Here is an 18,840-nt window from a genome sequence, read left to right as displayed (position 1 = left end):
TAAGCAGAAGAGGGCTGGCTGAGCATCCAAGGTGAGCACCCCATGAAACACCAGTGCCAGGAAGTGAACTACACTGTGCCTTCCTCTACTTTTTAACAGCATGGGATGGGGAGGTGGGACCAGACTCTCCGGGGACTTCCCTCTCCTCATTGCATCGCCCGCCTCCCTGGGGTCAAGCATGACCTGGGCAGAGCCTGGCTCAGAGGCCATCACCAGCTCTGAAGTCGGACATAACTTCAAATGTTCTGTCGATTCTGTTCTCCAACTCGCTTCCCAAATGAAAGGACTGGAGAATGGGCTATCAGGGAACTTCATTAAGAGCGAGGGATAAAGGAGAAAACGGTTTCAGGTGGTACCAACGTGTTTAAGCTCAAACGATCCCACTGCCCTCAAACTGTGACAAGCCACACAGGTGGCCGCAGTGCGGGTCAAACAGGACTGACCCGAGGCACATTCCCATCACAACCAGCTCCCGGGCAGGGCTCACGCTGTCGTGATGTCAGGGTGCTGAGCAGTCTTCTCTGAAAAGCTAATCGGCTGGGGAGAAAGCCCCTTGTGCTGGGCTTCCCGCCCTTCCGTCCTGGCAGGCAGTCAACTCTGGAGCCGGCGCCCTGGCCAGGCCCAGCGCCAGCTCCCGGCCCCAGGGAGGTGGCTCACATAGGTCTCCCTTGAAAGGAGAGAGAGATCTGCAGGAGTTCCTGCCCCAGTTCTTGCCGCCTCCCGCCGGGACGGAACTCGGCCGACAGCTCCCTGAAGGTGGCGCACACGCGGCGGGCCTCGATGTGTCTGCGGTGGATGGCGTGTTTCCACTGGTGCCGCGCGGCACCCGTGAGCACGAGCAGAGAGCGGCGGGGCAAGGGGACGGCCACCTCCACCTCCTGGCACAGGACGGACCTGCTGGGAGCCATCACACCCTCCACCAAGGCCTCCGGGAAGCCGGATGGGGCCAGACAGAGCAGCAGGCTGCCGGGCGCCTCCCGGGACATGGACAGCACGGTCGGGGACAGGAGGTTGAGGCTCACCAGCCGCTCCCCCCACAGCCAGGCGTCGTCCAGGTGGGGGTCGATGGCCGAGCCCCGCTCAGGGCAGTAGTCCAGGTTACACTGCTCCACGGGCCGGAAGTCCTCTAGGATGGGGTACAGGCCCATCCTCCGCACCACCTCCCGGCTGAAGCTGGGGAGGCCTCTGAAGCCAGCGGTCTTTAGCTTCTGTTTCCTAAAGTTGACTTTGGGGCCATAGTCCTGAAGGGGGTGGACAAAAAAGAAGCAGAGAAGCATCTTGAGTGTATAGGAATGGCTATCACACACCAGGGCTGAAGAATCCGATCGCGGTGACCAAGACAAGCAAAAACTCCTGACTCCGTGGATCAGGATCTGGCTCTCCAGCAGCAGGAGGCCTGCACCAATGACAAAGAGCCAACACTCAGACGTTGGTAAACGCTAAGGGAGAAAATAAAGCAGGAAAAGGACGTGATGTGCTCAGGGGGATGTCTTAGACTACGTGCCCCCGAAAGCAGAGCTAAAGACAGAAGGCCCATATGCAGGTAGGGTGTTTTGGGACGGGAGACCAAGGGGTCGGGATGTGGGTAGAAGGAGCGGCGAGGGAAGGCGGGCTAGCCCAAGGCAGCCTCATCAAGCTGATCGAAGCTGGGGATCAGAACCACGAGAGAGAAGTTAGCACACAGCCCAGGAGTCAAAACTCCCAGCTCCACGCCCAGTCCCGAAAACGCGGCCATGCAGACACTTGCCACGTGGGCATTCAAAGCAGCACTAGGGCACAATGGCCAGAAAGCGGAAACAACCCAGTGTCCGCAATCGGACAAGTGGATGAAGCAATGGTGGCAGAGCCACACGACGGAGGAGCTGTCTGTCCAGCCGCAAACAGCGTAGCACCGACACAGGCCGACGTTATGGTCAGTGAGAGGAGCCGACACAAAAGGCCACATGTGACACAATCCCATTTGCATGAAATATCCAGAACAGGCAAATCCAGAAAGAAAGTAGATTAGCGGTTGCCAGGGGACAGGGGAACGGGGAGCGTCTGCTAATGGGTACAGGTTGCCTCTGGGGTGATGGGCACGTTCCAGAAGTAAGGCAGTGGAGATGGCTGTGTGACATTATGAATATACCAAAACAAACCGTATGTGTTAAATGGGCAGATTTTACAGTGTGTGGGTTCTATCTAAAAAAAATAACCCCAAAACAAGTGTTAGGGAGGAGGCTTCTAGAATACACCTCAGACCTGTGGCCCAAGGGATGAGCATTTATCCACCGCCTCCTGCCCCCTGCAGTCCCCCTCTAGTGGAGGGGGGCACTGTCTGGTGGAAAGGTCTTTCTCCTGCCGGCTTTGGCACGTCTGGGTGGCTGGGTCCCCCGGGCGGTGGCAGGCTAGAAGGGAGGGCTTGACGCTGGAGCCTCTCAGGAGTACTGAGCAGGCTGCTGTAGGGACATCCCAGGAGCACCAAGCAGCAGGGGAAGCCCAGGCTGGGGCGGAAGGCCTGGTGGGTTTGTAGCAGAGCAGTGAGTCCATCTGAGGGGGTGTCAATGGGGGTCACCTTCCTCTCCAGTGGAAAGTGACAGAAGAGGGGTAAGGGAAGCTCCTGTGGGAATCCCAGTGACAGAACTGGGGGCTGGGACCTAAGGGGGTGGCAGTGGTAGGGGTGCTGTGTTCTCAGATCCCGAGTGTGTTTGAAGGAAGAGAGCTGACGGGGATTACCAATGAGACACAGCGAGGAATCTGGAAAGCTCCACGGTTGCCAGCCTGAGCAGATGGAAGCTGGAATTTGCCAAGGTGGGGACACTACAGCGGGGCATGGGGGGGGATGAAGACTCAAAGCTCAGTTCAGGTCTGACAAATAGGAGAAGCCGGCCAGAGACACGAACGTGGGAGTCGCAAACACACACTCGTGTCAGAGCCGTGACTCATGGAGCCCGGCGAGGGGGCGTCTGGAAGAGAAGAGGCCCCAGGACTGAGCCTGAAAGTCGGCCACAGGGTTTAGGGCGCAGAGGCCGGGATGGAAGTGCTGAGTACAGTAAGCGGAGCAGGAGGAGAGGGGCTGGAGACGGAATAAACAACTCTTCTGAGGAATCGGGCCGCAGAGGAGAGAGCTAGAGCTTACTGGCAGCCTGGCGGAAAAGACCCAGTTGAGGCAAAACTAATGTCGAGAGCGACGGGAGCAACACCCGCCAGCATCTTCTGAGTCAGAGGGGGCTCGGTGGAGAGCCGGCGGCGGGGGAAGGGAAGGTTTGGAAGGAGAGCCGCAGAAGGGCCACCTTGGGGGAGGTTGGCATGACCTCCAGAGCAGGACGGCCCAGCTCAGGGTTGGAGAGCCAGGGCTGGGAGGCGCCCAGCGAGAGGAGCCAGACTTGATGGGGGCTGTGGTTTAGCGGAAGGAGGATAGCGAGGGACGAAAGGGCACAGGAGCAGCAGAGGAAGTGGTGTGATAACTCGCCGGGCACCGAAGTGGGGACGGAAAAGCCCACGGGAGGGGGAGGGAAGGAGAGAAGGCGGCCGATGGATGGCTCTCAGGTCCCGGCCGACAAGGCTGCAGAAAAGAGGGGCTGTCATTCCTGACAAAGAGGAGGCCCAGGACTCGGAGGCCCAAGTGTCTCAAAACGGATGGGGAGAGGACTTCGGGGGGAAGGCGAGCGAGCGGCGGCCTTCCAGAAACCCTCTGAGCTGGGCACCAGTCTGCCTTACGGCCCCGCCTCACCGAGTCTGGTGCGTCTGGGGAAGCGGAGCAGGCTGGGCCCGCCTCTGCCCCTCCCTCCGGCACACCCACGCCCCAGCTGCCAGAGCCCCAAGGTCAGAGGAGCCCGCCCCCTAGCGGCCCTGGTGAGGGGGTGTCACGGGTTGTGGCTGCCGAGAGAGGCGCTGGGAGGGAGGTGAGCAAGGCACGGGGCAAGGAGTGTGCAGGGGCCCGGCAGGGTGACTCCTCTCTGACCAGCCAGCCTGGCCCTCCTGGAGTCCCCGGCTCTGGGCCGTCCTACCTGCTTCCTCCGTCCAGACTGGGAGAGCTTCCAAGGCTCCCGGTCCATCAGCTGTACCATCTCAGCTTCTTCCTCCCGGGTCACGAAGTCCTCTATCAGCGTCACACCGGGGAACGGGAAGGCCCAGCCTTCAAAGTCAGACTCCTCAGCCCCCACCGCCCAGCCAGTGTCAGAGTAGTAAATGAAGCGGTGTGTTTTCTGCAAAAGAAAGACGAGGGACCTGGAGCCGCCGAAGCCCTTCCTCACTGTGTGTGCACCTTCCGGAGGCCCCTTCTTAGGAGCGGCCCCTGCCGAGAGCTTCTCCCTCCCCTGGTGCCACTTTGGGAAGCAGCTGGAGTCCAGACTAGGCTGAGAGAGGCAGTGATGCAGAAGCCCTGCCTGGGGCCCTCTCCTTTGTCACATTCCTCAGCTGTAGGTGGGAAGAGCATCCATGTAACCATTTTCTGTTCTGTTTTAAAGATGGGGTGACCCAGGACGAATGAAGTTAAGGAACCGGCTGAAGGCTACACAGCCCAAGGCTGCCCGCGAGTTCACACTGTTCTAGCATCACTGTGGGGTGTCTCCTGCTCTCCCCAGCGTCTAAAGGAAAGGACCCCGGAGCTGTTCAGAGGGCGAGCATGTTGGACAGCTAGAGGCAGAGGTGGGGAGGACTCCGGGCCCGGCCCTCCTCTGTGGTTGCACAGGCACTGCCTCAATCTCCCTTCGAAGGAGAGAACTTGCCAGTCATCCTGGAGGAGTGCCCGGCTGACCCCCTCCTGCTGCAGTGCCTTCAGAATCTGCCCCAGGTTTCGGCCAGAGGCCATCCTGGTCCCAGACAGCCCCCGGCCAATGACTCAGCGCAGGTCTGGCTTTTCATACCCAACATGGGACTCCTCTACCAGTCAAGTCTGCTCCGGAGCTCCCAGCTGGGTTGGCCATGACTCTGTCCCAGCGGTGTGGCGGCACGAAGCCCTCCCTGCCCAATTAATTCTGCTCCCTCCCCTTTTGCATTTCATGGCCGTTGCTACCCACCCCATTGTCCTCTGTCTTCTAGCACTTCACACGGACACGTTACAGTTAGGGAGCCATCCTGGACCTTCTGCTCATCCCACAGACATCAAGTTGAGCAGGTGCTACCCCACAGTGCCCTGTGTCTCCACACCCATGGTCACAGGCAAAGTTCAGACTTTTGGCACTTTTCACGCTTTAATTGCGGTAAGAAAAAAAAAAAGTATATATATGTACACATGCACATGTACGTATATGTACACATGTAAGTATATATGTATATATATATATATACACATACGTATATATATATATATATAAAACGTTTTCACCGCCTTCACCACCAAACCTTCACGTTGTGCACCCATCTCCAGCATTTTTTCATCACGTAAAAGCAAACCTCTGTACCCATTAAACCACAACTCCTTCTTTTCCCCCAGGCCCAGGCACCCATCATTCCACTTTCTGACTCTAAGAATCTGATTACTCTCTGAACCTCATGTAAGTGGAATCCTACAGCATTTACCCTTTTGTGACTGACATTTCAGTCAGTATAATGATCTCAGGATTCATTCATGTTGTGTCAGAATGCCCTTCCCTTTTAAGGTGCATAATATTCTACTGTACATATTGTGTCCCATTTTGTTTATCCACTCATCCACTGATGGATGCTTACATCGCTTCCACTTTTTAGCTACTGGGAATGAGGCTGCTGTGAGTGCGGGTGTACAAATCTCTCTTCAAGTGTCTGCTTTCAATTCTTTTGGGTGTCTACCCAGAATTGCTAGATCATACAGTAATTCTACTCTTAATTTACTGAGGAATCACCATACTGTTTCCCACTGAACCTTCCAAGCTTTTGCCAGGGACACTGTGACAGTTTCTTCCTTGGCTTCCCAGGGTCCATACTTTCCTATCCCCCCCTCCCCCTCCCAGGATCTTTCTAAAACTCACGTGTTAACTTCCTTTAAAACCCTCAGCAGCTCTCCATGGCCCTCGGGACAAATCCAGGCTATCCAGCAGCCACACACAGAGCCCTCTGTGATCAGGCCCCACTGACCATCCCCCCAAGCATCACCCTCCTTCCAAACACACGCACCTACCCCAGGCCTTTATCTAAGCAGCTCCCCCAGTGGAAATGTCCTCGCCCACCTCAAAGGTTCTAAGTACTTTTTCATTAATTAACTGGAATTAATTTCCTCCTTGCCCACTTCTGCCCAACGGTTTCTAGGACCTTCGCCTTGCCTGGTTTTCGGCATCCTTTCCTCTTTACGGTTCGTCTCCCCACTCCGTGAAGCTCCTGGCCCCACGGGGGTTACGTGGAGGTCCGCTGTCACACTACCCCCCCACCCCCAGGGCTCAGAGGGGAGTTGCAGTCAGATGGCACCCACTCCAGTCCCTTCCCCAATCCAAACCCCCCTCAAAGCACTCATCTGATCCTGCAACGCCCCCACGGCGAGGGTCTCTGACACGGGTTGAACCGGGGCCCATCTTCGTAGCCAGTTTGGGCCTCAGTTTCCCTATCTGAAGAAGGGAGTTATGGCACGGCCCCTCCCCCAACCCTCACCTGCGGGGGGTGCTGCCAGGGCGGGTCACCTCCGCGCTGCCGCTCGCAGATCAGACAGGTCCGGATGCCCTTGCAGCCGCATTCCCGGAGGACTTCGGGGGCCGCCACCGCCGCAGCCGCCATCGCCGCGTCCTGGCGGCCAAAGCGCAGGCGCGGGGCCGCGGGGGCCGCTGGGAGTCGTAGTCAGCCCGCGGGGCACGAGGTCCGCCGGGCCGCTTCCTTCCGGTCGTCGCCAGCGAAGGGCTCGCGCGGCGCCGCCTCCAGAGCTCCGCCAGGCGCGGACGTTAACTTCGGTCTCCAGGAGGCACGGACTCGGCCCGACGCCGGTGCCGCCGACCGGCCAGCGCGGGTCGCGTCTCCTCGCCATGGGCCCCCTCTCGGCGCGGCTGCTCATGCAGCGGGGGCGTCCCAAGAGCGACCGGCTGGGGAAAATCCGGAGCTTGGAGTAAGAGGCGGGCCGGGGGCGACGGGGGTCCGCCGGGGGGGGGGGGCGGGGGACACACAGCCCGCCACCCGGGCCTGCGTCGCCCGCTGGGAGTGAAGAAAGTCTCCGACCCATGCCCACTCCCTCCCTGGCCCCGTTATCGCCTTGTCGGTTAGGCGGAGGCTGATCACTCGGGCCAAACTCAGGGCTGCCGTTATGAGAGGGGCCGGCTGGGCCCTGAGTGGCCTTTTCCCTGAAGGGGGCCCGGGCTTAGGGGGAGACAGTCCTGCAGAAAGGGTATTGAGCAACCTGTTGAGCTAATTCCAGAGGCCCAGGGCAGCACAGAGGAGTTCCCATAGAGGATGAGGGAAAGCGTTCTGGAGGTGCCAGCTGTACTCAGTTGTAAAGTAGTTACTAGATTTTAAGAAGGAAAAGCTGTGCATGAAGGTGATCCTCTGCTGTAAAAGGCTTCGGAGGCACCCTGGACTGTCCTGGGGGGGGGGGGGGGGGCTCCTCCCCTCCCCTCCCCTCAGCCCTCCCTGTCTGCCCCCACCCAGCTTGTCTGGCCTGAAGCTGCTCTCGGAGCACTTGGACCCCAAGCTCCTGAGCCGCTTGACGCAGCTGCAAGAGCTGGACCTTTCCAACAACCAGCTGGAGACGCTGCCCGCCAATCTGGGCCTGTCCCACCTGCGCATCCTCCGCTGCGCCAACAACCAGCTGGGAGACGTCACTGCCTTGTGTCAATTCCCGCAGCTTGAGGAGCTGAGCCTGGAAGGCAACCCCTTCCTGACTGTAAGTAGGGTACCCCCTCCCCCACCTGCCACGTACCCAGGGCCGGCACGCTTGGGCTGAGCCACAGGTGGACACTGAGCCACTCTCCCTCATCCCCCAGGTCAGTGACAACCTGAAAGTCTCCTTTCTCCTGCCCAAGCTCCGTAAGGTCAATGGCAAGGATGCTTCCTCCACTTCCTCTCAGGTGGAGAACCTAAACCGGGAGCTGACCAGCAGGGTAAGGGAGCCAGCAGGCTTCTCTGGTGTTTGGAAACGCTTGGGGACCTTGAGGAATGAGCAACACTGGGGGGACCCCGAGTGAGGGTCACGGGAGTGCTCTGCCCTGATACTGAGTGGCCTTTATGTCCTAGCCTGACATGTTGCTCTGAGCCTGGCTGTGGTGCTTGGTCTCTCGTCCTGAGAGGTCTGGCTCTCCAGGTGTGGGGGCGGGGCCCGGCCAGGGAGGCTAAGACACTTTCAAGTAACCTTACTCTGGGCCAGCTTCTCCTTGGGGCTGTTGCTCACGTGTGGGTTGTTTAGGACTGCGTATGCTGCAGCTAAGAAGGCTGTGGTTCAGGGAGACTTCCAGGAGACAGTGAGGTGGAGACACTTGGGGCCAGAAGATTGGATGCAGAGGTTCCACGGAGGGCCCAGGAGATCTGGGGTGGGCTTGAATCTGGTCCCTCTGGTGGCAGGTCACCGCTCACTGGGAGAACTTCATGGCCACACGGAGCCCAGAGGAGGAGGCAGAGAAGGCCCAGGCTGACTTTGTGAAGTCCGCAGTCAGGAACGTCCGCTATGGGCCTGAGTCCCTCAGCGAGTTCACCCAGTGGCGGGTATGGCCTCACCCTGCTGTGCTGGGAGTTGGTTCTCCCAGATCCTCTATGGCTCCCATGCCTTCAACTGCCCTGGAAGCCTCTGGCCATAAGGATTTATGGGAGAGTGGCATGGGTCAGGGAAGGCTGACTTAATGGTTGCATGGGAAGCACAGGCTGTTTGTCCCAGTAGTTGGGGAGGGGCTGGGGGCCCCTAGGACTGCATGTACCCAGCTTCCTGATGTCCCGGCCCCACATAGGTGCAGATGATTTCTGAGGCGCTGGTGGCCTCTGGTGGGACCCAGGTGCATGAGACCGGCATCCCGGAGAGGCCTTCAAAAGCCACAGCCGCCCAGGAGCCCAGGGTAGGTGTATCATGCAGCTCTCAAGGCTCCACAGGCCTGTCTTGGCCTTTCCCGCCTAGGGAGACTAGAGGAGGGAAGGGGAGGGGTCCTGGAAATGAGCCCAGGAGATGGCCTCTGATGGCTGGGTGAGTTCAAGCTGACCTTGGGCCAACCCTGGCTTTCTACGCCCATGGGAGAGTGATGCAGAGGAAGGAAGCCCTGGGCAGATGGGCCCATGGTCACCAGGCTCTTCTCAGCCCAGCCTTGACCCCCTCCACAGGCCAGACCGATGGCCTTGAAACGGTCGGGTGACGTCTCACTCAGCTTATCTCCCAGCAAGCGGGGATGCCCCTCCCCACCGGCCCACGTGAAGGGCAGCCCCATGGGCTCCGATGGCAGCCAGGTAAGCTCGCAGGGGCCAGGAAGCAGCTGGGCAGCTGGCAGGGAGTCAGGGCTGGGGCAGCTGTGAACCCCACCTCTGCCCCCACAGCCTGCCCTGGACCTGGAGCCCCTGCACTTTCTGCAATGTCACAGCAAGAACAACAGCCCTCGGGACCTGGAGACCCAGCTCTGGGCCTGCGCCTTCGAGCCGGCCTGGGAGGAGGGTACATCCTTGTGGGGCAGGCAGGGCCAGGGTGACAGCCAAGGGAACGAGCAGGAACAAGCTTTCTGGTCAGGGGGCCGCCTCGGTGGATGGGGGACCTGCGAGAGACAGCTCATGAAGTGTCGTCAAGGCCAGGAAGGAGCTGCTGGGGCAAACCTCACAGGAAACGCTTTTACTTAGGCTGACCCCTCACAACAGGGCAGGCAGGGGCCACATCACAGACCGTGGCCACGTGTGGCGGGGAGGCCGTGTGTGTGATAGACTGCCAGACGGGCATCGTACTGCACAAGTACAAGGCGCCTGGCGAGGTGAGTGCCGGGGCCCTGCTCGTGCGGGACTGTGGGCAGAGTGCAGGGGTTGGGGGCCCGGGCTCGGCCACCCGCTTGCTCGGTGACTCTGTTCTGCCGGGCTTCAGTACCGCAGGCCTGACCTTGCAGGCACTGTGCGCACGTAGCCCTGCCCCTTAGTGATGCCCTCTCCCTCCCCCCCACAGGAGTTCTTCTCGGTGGCCTGGACAGCCCTGACAGTGGTCACGCAGGCAGGCCACAAGAAGCGCTGGAGTGTGCTGGCGGCTGCAGGCCTGCGGGGCCTGGTCCGGCTGCTGCACGTGCGTGCTGGGTTCTGCTGCGGAGTCATCCGGGCCCACAAGAAGGCCATCGCCACCCTCTGCTTCAGCCCCACCCACGAGACCCACCTCTTCAGTAAGACCCTCTCCCACACCCCTGAGGTGTCCCCAGCACCCAGACGCCTCAGTGCGCCCTCCCCAGCACGGTAGGGAGCTCCTGCGGCTGGCGGGCTTCATGGCTGGCGCCACGCTCTGCTCTGGCCGTAGTAGAAACAGCGTGGCTTTGCGGACGACTGACAGGGCGTCAGATCCTGGCTTTGCCCCCAGCTGCTCCATGGCCTTGAAGCTTTCCCACAGGCTGGGCCGCTCTGTGACCTGGGTGGACACCCCTGCCCCCCAAGAGTGGTAAGCCAGACAAGGGTGATGTGTGAGCAGAGGCCTAAGAAGATGGCTGCCTGCCTTGGGGCACATTAGATTAGGGCGAGGTAGGCAGCGTAGGCACTCGAGCCCTCCGTGGCCCAGCTGTGGCCCGGCCTGCCTCAGGCTGGCCTTGCGACCACGGCCTCAGCCTGGAATGGAGCCCGCGGGAGGGAGCAGGGCCTCCTCAGAGCCGCCTCTCCCCTTCCCATCTCCTGCCCAGCGGCCTCTTACGACAAGCGGATCATCCTCTGGGACGTCGGGGTGCCCAACCACGATTATGAATTCCAGGCCAGGTGATGATGCTGAGGGGCGGGGCGGAGGGGGGCGGGGCGCCGACACAGGGCTGCGGCCTCACACTCTTCCCCACCTGCCAGCAGCCAGCTGCTCACACTCGATGCGGCCTCCATCCCGCTGCGCCTCTGCCCTGTGGCGTCCTGCCCGGAGGCCTACCTGCTGGCTGGCTGCGAGGGTGGCTGCTGCTGCTGGGACGTGCGGCTGGACCAGCCTCAGAAGAGGAGGTAAGGCCGGCCCGGGAGGCCTCAAAAGCCTGGCCGCGGCCAGTCCAGACGTCTGACCCTGAGTGGGTCTGCCGGGGGTGGTGCCCAAGCTGTGCCCCGTTCTGGGCAGCCAGAGGCTGTTTTCAGGGGCCTCTTCCCAAGTCTGGTCTGTCCTCACCTCCTGCCAGTCTCTCAAGGAAAGCCTCGTGACCCATTCCTTCCCTGGTGTTCTGTGGGTGGGGGGGACTGGGCCGGGTCACTTCTCTGAGCTGTGATCACCTCACCTTCGAGGGCAATGGGGAGGCGCGGGGCTCGTCTGTACCACCCGGTAGGCCAGAGACTGAGCTCAGCATAGCATCCCTGCCCTTGCGGGGCCCACAGCCTTGTGGCGGAGACGGGCATTAAAAAAGATGGCCCGTTACCCCCAAGGTGTGAGGTCAGGTGCAAAGGAAGACTAAGGTACCATGTGAGCCTAGCAGGGAGTCAGGCAGAGCGGGGAGGTGCTCACACAGAGGCAGCAGTCTGTGCACAGGGTGGGGACAGCTGGCTGACCTGGGAGGTCTGGCCCAGCTTGGGAAGCTGGAGGAGATGGCACAGGAGGTGGTGAGGTTGCTCGGGCTGGGGCCACTGGCCGTCGGCCCCGGTAAGATTGTGAATTTTGTCCTAAATGCAGTCGATGGCCTGGAAAGAACCTTAGAGGTGGGTGACAGGAGTGAGGCAGCTGCTACATGGAGGCAAATCCCAGAAGCTTCAGCACGGGCTGGAGCAGTTGTCCAGCCCAGTGCCTGTGGTGGCCCTGTGCCACACCTGGTTAAGCCCTGGGCCTGCCCCCTACCCTTTGCCCACCCACATCTGTCTGGGGTCCAAGCCCTGTGGTGGCCCATGCCTCAGATGGGTCTGCTGCTCCTCAGCCGCCTATCTGGCTCCAGGTGGCACGGGGACCGTGGGCGGCTGCCGGGCGGCCTTTCCAAGCAGCGTCGACTCCATACACTTCTCAGCTTGGAAAAGTGCAGCAGCCGCTTCCCACCACCTTCTGGCTCCTGGCACTGGCCCAGAACTGCCTGCCTCACCCCTGCCTCTCCAGACCCTTCCCGGCCCCGCCCCCCAGGACGGGGTGGGAGAACCAGCCCCTCCTGCTCCTGAGTTCCCACCACCTGTGGCTGTGTCCCCAGAGGTGCTGGCTCCCCTTCCAGGGCAAAGCCGAACCCCTCCAGGGCCCGGGACAGATCTTGTCGCATCTCCTAGTTGGGGCAGAGGGCACGTCTAGAGGCACACGGCTCCTGTCCGTGCAGGGGTAGCTGACCGGCATCTGCTGCTGCCCCGCAGGGTGTGTGAGGTGGAGTTTGTCTTCTCCGAGGGCTCGGAGGCACCAGGGCGGAGAGTGGACGGGCTGGCGTTTGTGAATGAGGATGTCGTGGGTGAGTGAGCCCTGCTCAGGGACAGCCTGGCTTCCTGAGAACCAAGGATAGGCCCTGGTAGGGCCTTTGTGGGTCGCTTCTCCCTGGGCTGGGTTTTTTGGTTTAAAATTTTTTTATTTTGAGAGAGAGCACAAGCGGGAGAGGGGCAGAGAGGAGAGACAGAATCCCAGGCAGGCACTGCACCATCAGTGCAGAGCCCGACGTGGGGCTCAAACTCCCCAACTGCGAGATTGTGACCTGGGCTGAGATTAAGAGTCGGATGCTTAACCGACTGAGCCACTCAGGCGCCCCTCCCCGGGCTGGGGTTTAGGGGCTCCTGAGGGGTCCCCGCTATGCAACAGAAGTGTTTGTGGAGAGGGCCCCTCCCCAACCCCAGTTCTCGCCCGCAGCCTCCAAGGGGAACAGCCTGGGCACCATCTGCCTGTGGAGCTGGAGCCAGACGTGGGTGGGCCGAGGCAAGCAGTCCACACTAGCGGTGGTGGTCCTGGCTCGGCTGCAGTGGTCACCCACCAAGCTGGCCTACTTCTCGCTCAGCACCTGTCCTGGTGAGCCCCCCCCCCCCCCCCCTGCCCCATCCCGCCCTCCACCTCCCGGAGCTCTGCCCCACCTTCGATCTCAACGTGTGTGTCCTGGCAGATGAGGGCATCGTGCTGTGTGGAGACGAGGAGGGCAACGTGTGGGTCTACGACGTCAGGCACATCCTGACCCAGCAGCCTCCACTGCCGGCAGCTCCGCAGGCCCCGACGCAGGTAGGCACCGCGTGTCCCTCTCCTGCCGCCGGGACTGCCGTGTAGGAAGCGGGAGCCCAGCCCCCCTCTCTTCCCCCCAGATCCTTAAGTGGCCCCAGCCCTGGGCCCTCGGCCAGATGGTGACCAAGACCATGGTGAACACAGTGGTGGCCAACCCCACCTTTACCTACCTCACCGCTCTGACAGACTCCAATATCGTGGCCATCTGGAAGAGACCGTAGCCAGAGCAGGGCCTCCTGCCTGTCGCGGAGCACCAGGGACACAGCTTAACTTATTCAGCTTTGGGGCTAATGACAGGGAGCTTTTTATCGGCGAATGTTTTTATTAAAGTCTCTACTGTTTAAGAGAAGACTGGAGAGCGGTTTGTGGCCCCGTCTGGCATTCCTAGTCTGAGACGGGCAGGCGGACCTGGCAGCTGAGGGTCTCCTGGAAGCACTGCCTCCCTGGCCGCCCCCCAGCTTTGCAGTTGTTGGTCTAGAATGAGGGATCGCGCCACCTTCTCAGACAAAACTGAGTCTTCCACTCTGAAATACGGCCCCAGAGTAACCGTGCAAGAGTCCACCTCCGTGGAGCCTCGCAATCCACGTGCTGTGTGGTCACCTTGCTTTAGCCCACATCCAGGTCTCTTCCGGCCACACTTTTATTTGGAAGGTAAAACAGACTCTATGTACATACACATTGGCTCTGGAGGGAGGGGCTCACCAGGATGTCCCCGAAGCTGGGGAAGCAGCTCTCTACTTGGGGCCTGGAGAAGGTTCCAGTGCAGGTGCCAAGCAAGACCCCTCCAGCTTTCTATTCGATGCCTTCTTGCTTGTCTTTGATGGCCACCTGAGCAGAGAGGGGCAGCAGCGCACTTAGCCGGAGAGGCCCGGGGCTGGGTGCCGGGAACACAACCCCAGGGTCCCTGACAGAGGTCTGCCAGGGAACTGCCACCCTGGCCCCTCCTGGGAGCCGGGCAGTCAGCAGCGGCCCCACCCCATCTGTGCAAGGTGCAGATGACACAGATGTTAAAATCTGACAAGCTGTGGATCTTTCCCGCTCTATCTTGGGTCTAGACTTTGAGCCCCCCCTGCAGGGACAGGTGTGGCCATCCCCCCTAACTATGGGACCCCCACCCCAGGATGAGCTGCCCCCTCCAGAAATGCCCTGGAAGCAGCCAGGCCTTACAAACCAGAGTAGCCGGCACCACGGAGAAGACTTGGGGGAGGAGCCCCAAGGGGCCATAAGAACACCCAAGGAAAGCCTGGAGCCCTCAGTAAGGTCCCACCCATGCGTGCAGACAGCAGGCTCCAGACCTCAACTCCATAACCCCTTAGTCCGCACTTGCTCGAGACTATAGTCACATCCCTGCTCTGTCACCACCTGCCCCCAATGGTTGCGCCGGATGTGGGCACGAGAACATCCCCGCTCCCCTGCACAGCTGGCTCCTCACCCGGAATCGCTCTTCCAGCAGCGAGAGCTCGCTGATGAGGTCTGTGATGGCATTGGTGAAGGCCTCCTGGGGGCTGTAGTCCGGTGTGGTCTGCACCCGAATGATGATCTTGTGCTCCAAGGGGTGGGGGACTTTGTAGCCCGCAAACAGCACCTGGGGGTCCTTCAGCAGCTGTCTGGGACACACAGATGGCCAGTGTGACGCAGGGAGGCTGAGCCTAGCACCCCTGGGGATTACCAGACCTATAACCAAGGAATCTTCCCATTGGGTTGAAACCTATAAGCAAATACAGCCGGGCTGACCCCAGGTGGCTCCCTGCTCTTGATTTCCCCAAAAAAATCCTGAAAGAAAACGCTTCAAAGATAGACCACATGGGGAAGCCTCTCATAAACACCTCTGTGGGAATTCCACGTGGTAAGCAGGATTTCCAGAAAACTTCCCTCAGGGGAAGTCAAAAGAGCCCTCCCTAGGCAGCCAGGATTCAGTAAACCAGAACACAAAATACAAAGCCCGGCTTCCAGCCCGATGAGAGCAGTAAAGGCAGCAGGGGGAGAAATCGAAGTCCTCTGGGCAACACGGGCTGGCAGCTGCTGCCCACACACAGAGGGCCCCGTTCTGCAAGGCTGTGGCGAAGTGAACTGAAGCCCGGGGGATGTGCCTCGCCTTGCACGGGAGTGGCGAGGCCCCAGGAGGGCCTGAGCACCACCACCCGGCTCAGGGCAGGACTCGGCCAGAGAGAAGACAGGCGGCCAAGTCCACCTCCTCCTTTCAGCCGGGAGACCGGGCAGGCTCCTGCCCACGGCCTCAAACCTTGGAAAGACCCGGCCTCACCGATAGTGTTTTTCAGCAGTGAAACAAATCCTTGGGCCAGAACAGCAATCGCACCTGGCCGGGATCTCACTGGCGTAAACAAACACCCACCAACCAATATCCGCGCTCTGTCAACAGGGGCGCCAGATCACCACAGCCTCTCTCCCACCTCTTTCCTTTACTCTGTACGTTACAGTCTCTGGCACGTGTTATCTTTGCATGCCAGGTGTTACTGAGGTCACCGTGACAAACCGCGGTGGCCGGGGTGGGGGGGCACTAATCCTGACTGCTGCTCCGTGCCCAGCCCCAAAACACAAGTAGGTCTGCTTTCCTCTGGCTCACTGCACGTTCGCTTCCTTTCCTCAGCTAGACGAGCCAACACAGAAACATGGCTACGTGAACCGACACGGGTCAGTGTCCTTCTGCAGAAAATGCACGTTTATGTGTGAGCTGCCAGAACAAGCACCCAGATCTTCCAGTAGCTCAGAAAGACCAGGAAATCTGGAATTTCTGCTCTGCCTCAGCCCCCTAAACACTGCCCAAGAGCCTTTGACTTGGAACTTACGATTTAATGATGTTTCCTAGCGTGTGGTCTTCTTTGTTGATGGTGAACAAACAGGCATTGGGTACCTTGGTGTCCTTGTTAATGGTAATCCTAGGAAGAGACGAGAGCAACTGATGGGGAACAGGGTCTCTCCTCCCCCAAGTCTAAACCCTGCCCTTCAACGCTGGCTCAAGTCCTACCTCCTCCTGGAAGCCTTCCTCAATCTCTTCAACCATAAAGACCTCTGACTCAGAGCGCACGGTGGCTACGCCCTGATTCTGCCGGGACCCTCGCCTACTCTGGACTGTTCCTTGTTCCTAAAGCAGAGTTCCTCCACCTTGGCACCACTGGCATTTAAGGGCGGATAGTTCGTTTTTGTCGGGGGCTGTCTTGTACACCGCAGGACACGACCGGTATCCCTGGTCCCTACTCACTAACTGCCAGGAGCACCCCCTTCATGACAATGAAAAATGCAGACACTGCCAAAGCCCCCCTGGGGGGCAAAATGGGCCCCAGTCGACAAACCTTGCTCCCAAGGGAGACTAAGTGGCTGGTAAGGGCTAGACCACAGAGCCCTCCCTGCATGCCAGGCTGTTAAGAGAAGGAAAAGCCAATGCTTAATTGGCTTTCCGTAAATTACCTCGTTAAGCTCCCCTAAGAGAAAATCCTGTGATTGAATACAGCAAGAAGCCCATTTTCCAGAGGAGGCTTCAAGCAGATTAAGTCACTTGCCCAAAGGTATGGAGACGTTAAGTGGGGGATCCAGGAGCTAAGTCCAGTCTGAGACCACGAGACACCCTTCTCCTTCCCCCTGCAGGCAAGGGGTCACCCAGGGTTCCCCACGGGCGAGTGAAGATCGGACTAGAGCCTAGGAGTCATCACTCTGGCTGCATCAGGAGGATGAAAGCGGCGGCCAGGAAGAGAAATGAGGAGGCTGTCGGATCCCAGAGGAAAAGCACTCTGGCATCAGGTACTCTGAGTTCCGATACAGACCGCCACTTCCTGTGTGCCGGGGCAGTTACTCAGCCTCTCTGAGCCTCGGTTTCCTCCTCTGCAGAATGGAGACATTCACCACCGCCCGGCAGGGCAGTCTCAAGTTTGGCGTACGCAGGGCGAAGCGGATGGGACGCCCAGTAAAAGGTGCTTCCGTCCTCCCGGCAGTGGACGAGCCGGAGGAGCCCCAGACTCTGCCCGCGACCCCCGGCCCGCCCCGCCTCCACTTACTTCTTCTCGCCCTCGAAGAGCAAGAACGACTCGAAGGCGGGAGGGGCGTTCATCCTAGCGTCGCAGCCGCCACCACCGCCGCCGCCGGCAGAATCCTATAACACCACCTCTTCCGGGTTAGAGGCTGCTTCCGGGTTACTCCGGCCAGGTCGAACCCGTGTGAAGACCGGCTGATTGCCCCCTATCGGCCCGGAGGATGTACCGCAGGCACGAGAAAAGCCCGTGGGACCGAAGGCGGGGGGGGGGGGCTGGAGGTTCTGCGCATGCGTAAACCCGGAGTCGGCTCCGTGTGCTCGTTCCCCTGTGGGCGCGCTTCGGCCCCCGCTCGCGGTGCTGGGAGCTGCTCTGCTGGTGCTGAGAGGGCCTCACCGGGCTAAGCGGCAATGTGCCCCTCTCCGCTTCCCCGTGCCCCTTGATCCTTCTTTGGAGATGTGCCCTCGGGGTACCCAGCGAGGCCCTCGAACGGAGGGTGGAGCCAGGGCGCAGTGGGCAGCTGTGGCCGGCGGGGGGCGGAAGACGCCTCACGGGCTCCCGGTCCCCGGGCCAGTGGGTTGTGAAGCCCACGCCAAGGCCGCCTGCCACGGGCCCCCGGCTGTGCCGTCCCTGGCTGGCCAAGGGGGCTTGTGGCCTAATGAGCTTCTTAGCCAGACAGCGGGTAAGGGCTGGGGACAGGTGTATCCAAGGGGGAGAGAAGAGCTTGGAGGGGCAAGTGTAGGAGTCCGTTTTGATTGGTTGGTATTCGGCAGACTACGGTTTAGGGGTTTTTGGTTTTATCCCAAAGCCAATTTCATCTTTTTTTTTTTTTTTTTTTAATGTTTATTTTTGAGAGAGGGGTAGGGGGACAGGATTCAAAGTGGCTCTGTGCTGACAGCAGAGGGCCCCACGTGGGGCTTGAACTCAGGAGACGGAGCTCATGACCCTAGCCAAAGTCGGAAACTTAAAGGTCGGAGGTTTAACTGAGCCACCCAGGCGCCCCTACTACTGTTTAAAGGCCCTGCCTGAGCTGGCTGAACCAAGGGCCTGGGTCTCCCATAAGCTACCGAAGCCTCAGCAGCGGAGGAGCCCCCAAGGAAACCCGGAGCTTCCACACCACTTCCTGGGAGGGGCTGTTTCCTCCTGGAGCTTTGGGCCCCTGGGGTGAGGAAGTGGAGGCACCCGCCTGCAAGCCAGGCCACACCAGGCTAAGTAGGTAGGGAGGAATGGAAGGCAAGGAGGGTGACGATGCCCTGAGGCTGTAACCCGCCCTTCTGGGCCATCCTGGGAAAGTTTGGACGAGGGATTGCTACTTAACTGTTCTGGGCGGGGGTGAGGGGAAAAGGGGATGTCGTTTTCACCCAAACGGGACCTCATTCCCTGCCTGAGAGACCCTGAGGGTGCGGGGGTACATGGCCAGGCACTTTGTTGTAACCTCCTTTGGGCTGCAGCAGCCACCCCACCCCAGGACCCTTTTGGAGGACAGGGTGGTGGGTGACACTACGGGGCCGCGTGTATGCGGTTAAAGCCTGGGCTTCTACTTGTGGCAGCCCCTTAAGTGCACACCTCTTTCCCCTTCACTCTGCATTAGGGCACAGCAGACCCTGGGGTCCATAGTCCCTGACCACAAGGTTCTTGAAACCCAAGGAGATTCAACAGGTGTGCGGACTTGTGTGAGGCCCTAAGGAAGCAGCCAGAGAACAGACG

The 18,840-nt window shown here is 60.1% G+C and overlaps 3 protein-coding genes across 4 annotated transcripts; 1 reads left to right on the top strand and 2 right to left on the bottom strand.

Annotated features, from left to right (window-relative positions):
• Window positions 1-351: 351 nt before the first annotated feature.
• Window positions 352-6,729, bottom strand: ALKBH4 (alkB homolog 4, lysine demethylase). The gene is made up of 3 exons (XM_049639224.1): window positions 6,544-6,729; window positions 3,990-4,187; window positions 352-1,241 (listed from the first exon to the last, which is right to left on the bottom strand). The coding sequence occupies exons 1-3, from the start codon at window positions 6,664-6,666 to the stop codon at window positions 654-656; spliced, it is 909 nt and encodes a 302-aa protein (XP_049495181.1). The 5' UTR covers window positions 6,667-6,729; the 3' UTR covers window positions 352-653.
• An 84-nt stretch (window positions 6,730-6,813) lies between these two features.
• On the top strand, window positions 6,814-13,499 carry LRWD1 (leucine rich repeats and WD repeat domain containing 1). 2 transcript variants are annotated; one of them, XM_049639208.1, is made up of 15 exons: window positions 6,814-6,988; window positions 7,525-7,759; window positions 7,860-7,976; window positions 8,434-8,574; window positions 8,814-8,918; window positions 9,178-9,300; window positions 9,388-9,502; window positions 9,700-9,809; window positions 9,995-10,202; window positions 10,707-10,779; window positions 10,864-11,004; window positions 12,310-12,401; window positions 12,791-12,946; window positions 13,038-13,150; window positions 13,231-13,499. In XM_049639208.1, the coding sequence occupies exons 1-15, from the start codon at window positions 6,909-6,911 to the stop codon at window positions 13,369-13,371; spliced, it is 1,950 nt and encodes a 649-aa protein (XP_049495165.1). In that variant the 5' UTR covers window positions 6,814-6,908; the 3' UTR covers window positions 13,372-13,499. The 2 variants fall into 2 exon arrangements, with proteins under 2 accessions (XP_049495165.1, XP_049495164.1); XM_049639207.1 differs by having other exon boundaries at window positions 10,861-11,004.
• Window positions 13,500-13,772: 273 nt separating this feature from the next.
• Window positions 13,773-17,273, bottom strand: POLR2J (RNA polymerase II subunit J). The gene is made up of 4 exons (XM_049639233.1): window positions 17,161-17,273; window positions 15,958-16,047; window positions 14,583-14,757; window positions 13,773-13,978 (listed from the first exon to the last, which is right to left on the bottom strand). The coding sequence occupies exons 1-4, from the start codon at window positions 17,211-17,213 to the stop codon at window positions 13,943-13,945; spliced, it is 354 nt and encodes a 117-aa protein (XP_049495190.1). The 5' UTR covers window positions 17,214-17,273; the 3' UTR covers window positions 13,773-13,942.
• Window positions 17,274-18,840: the final 1,567 nt, after the last annotated feature.

Source organism: Panthera uncia, chromosome E3 (assembly GCF_023721935.1).
Source record: "Panthera uncia isolate 11264 chromosome E3, Puncia_PCG_1.0, whole genome shotgun sequence".
Lineage (NCBI taxonomy): Eukaryota > Metazoa > Chordata > Mammalia > Carnivora > Felidae > Panthera > Panthera uncia.
The sequence above is the reverse complement of the archived record's forward strand: the minus strand, read 5'-3'. Positions and strand labels throughout refer to the sequence as shown.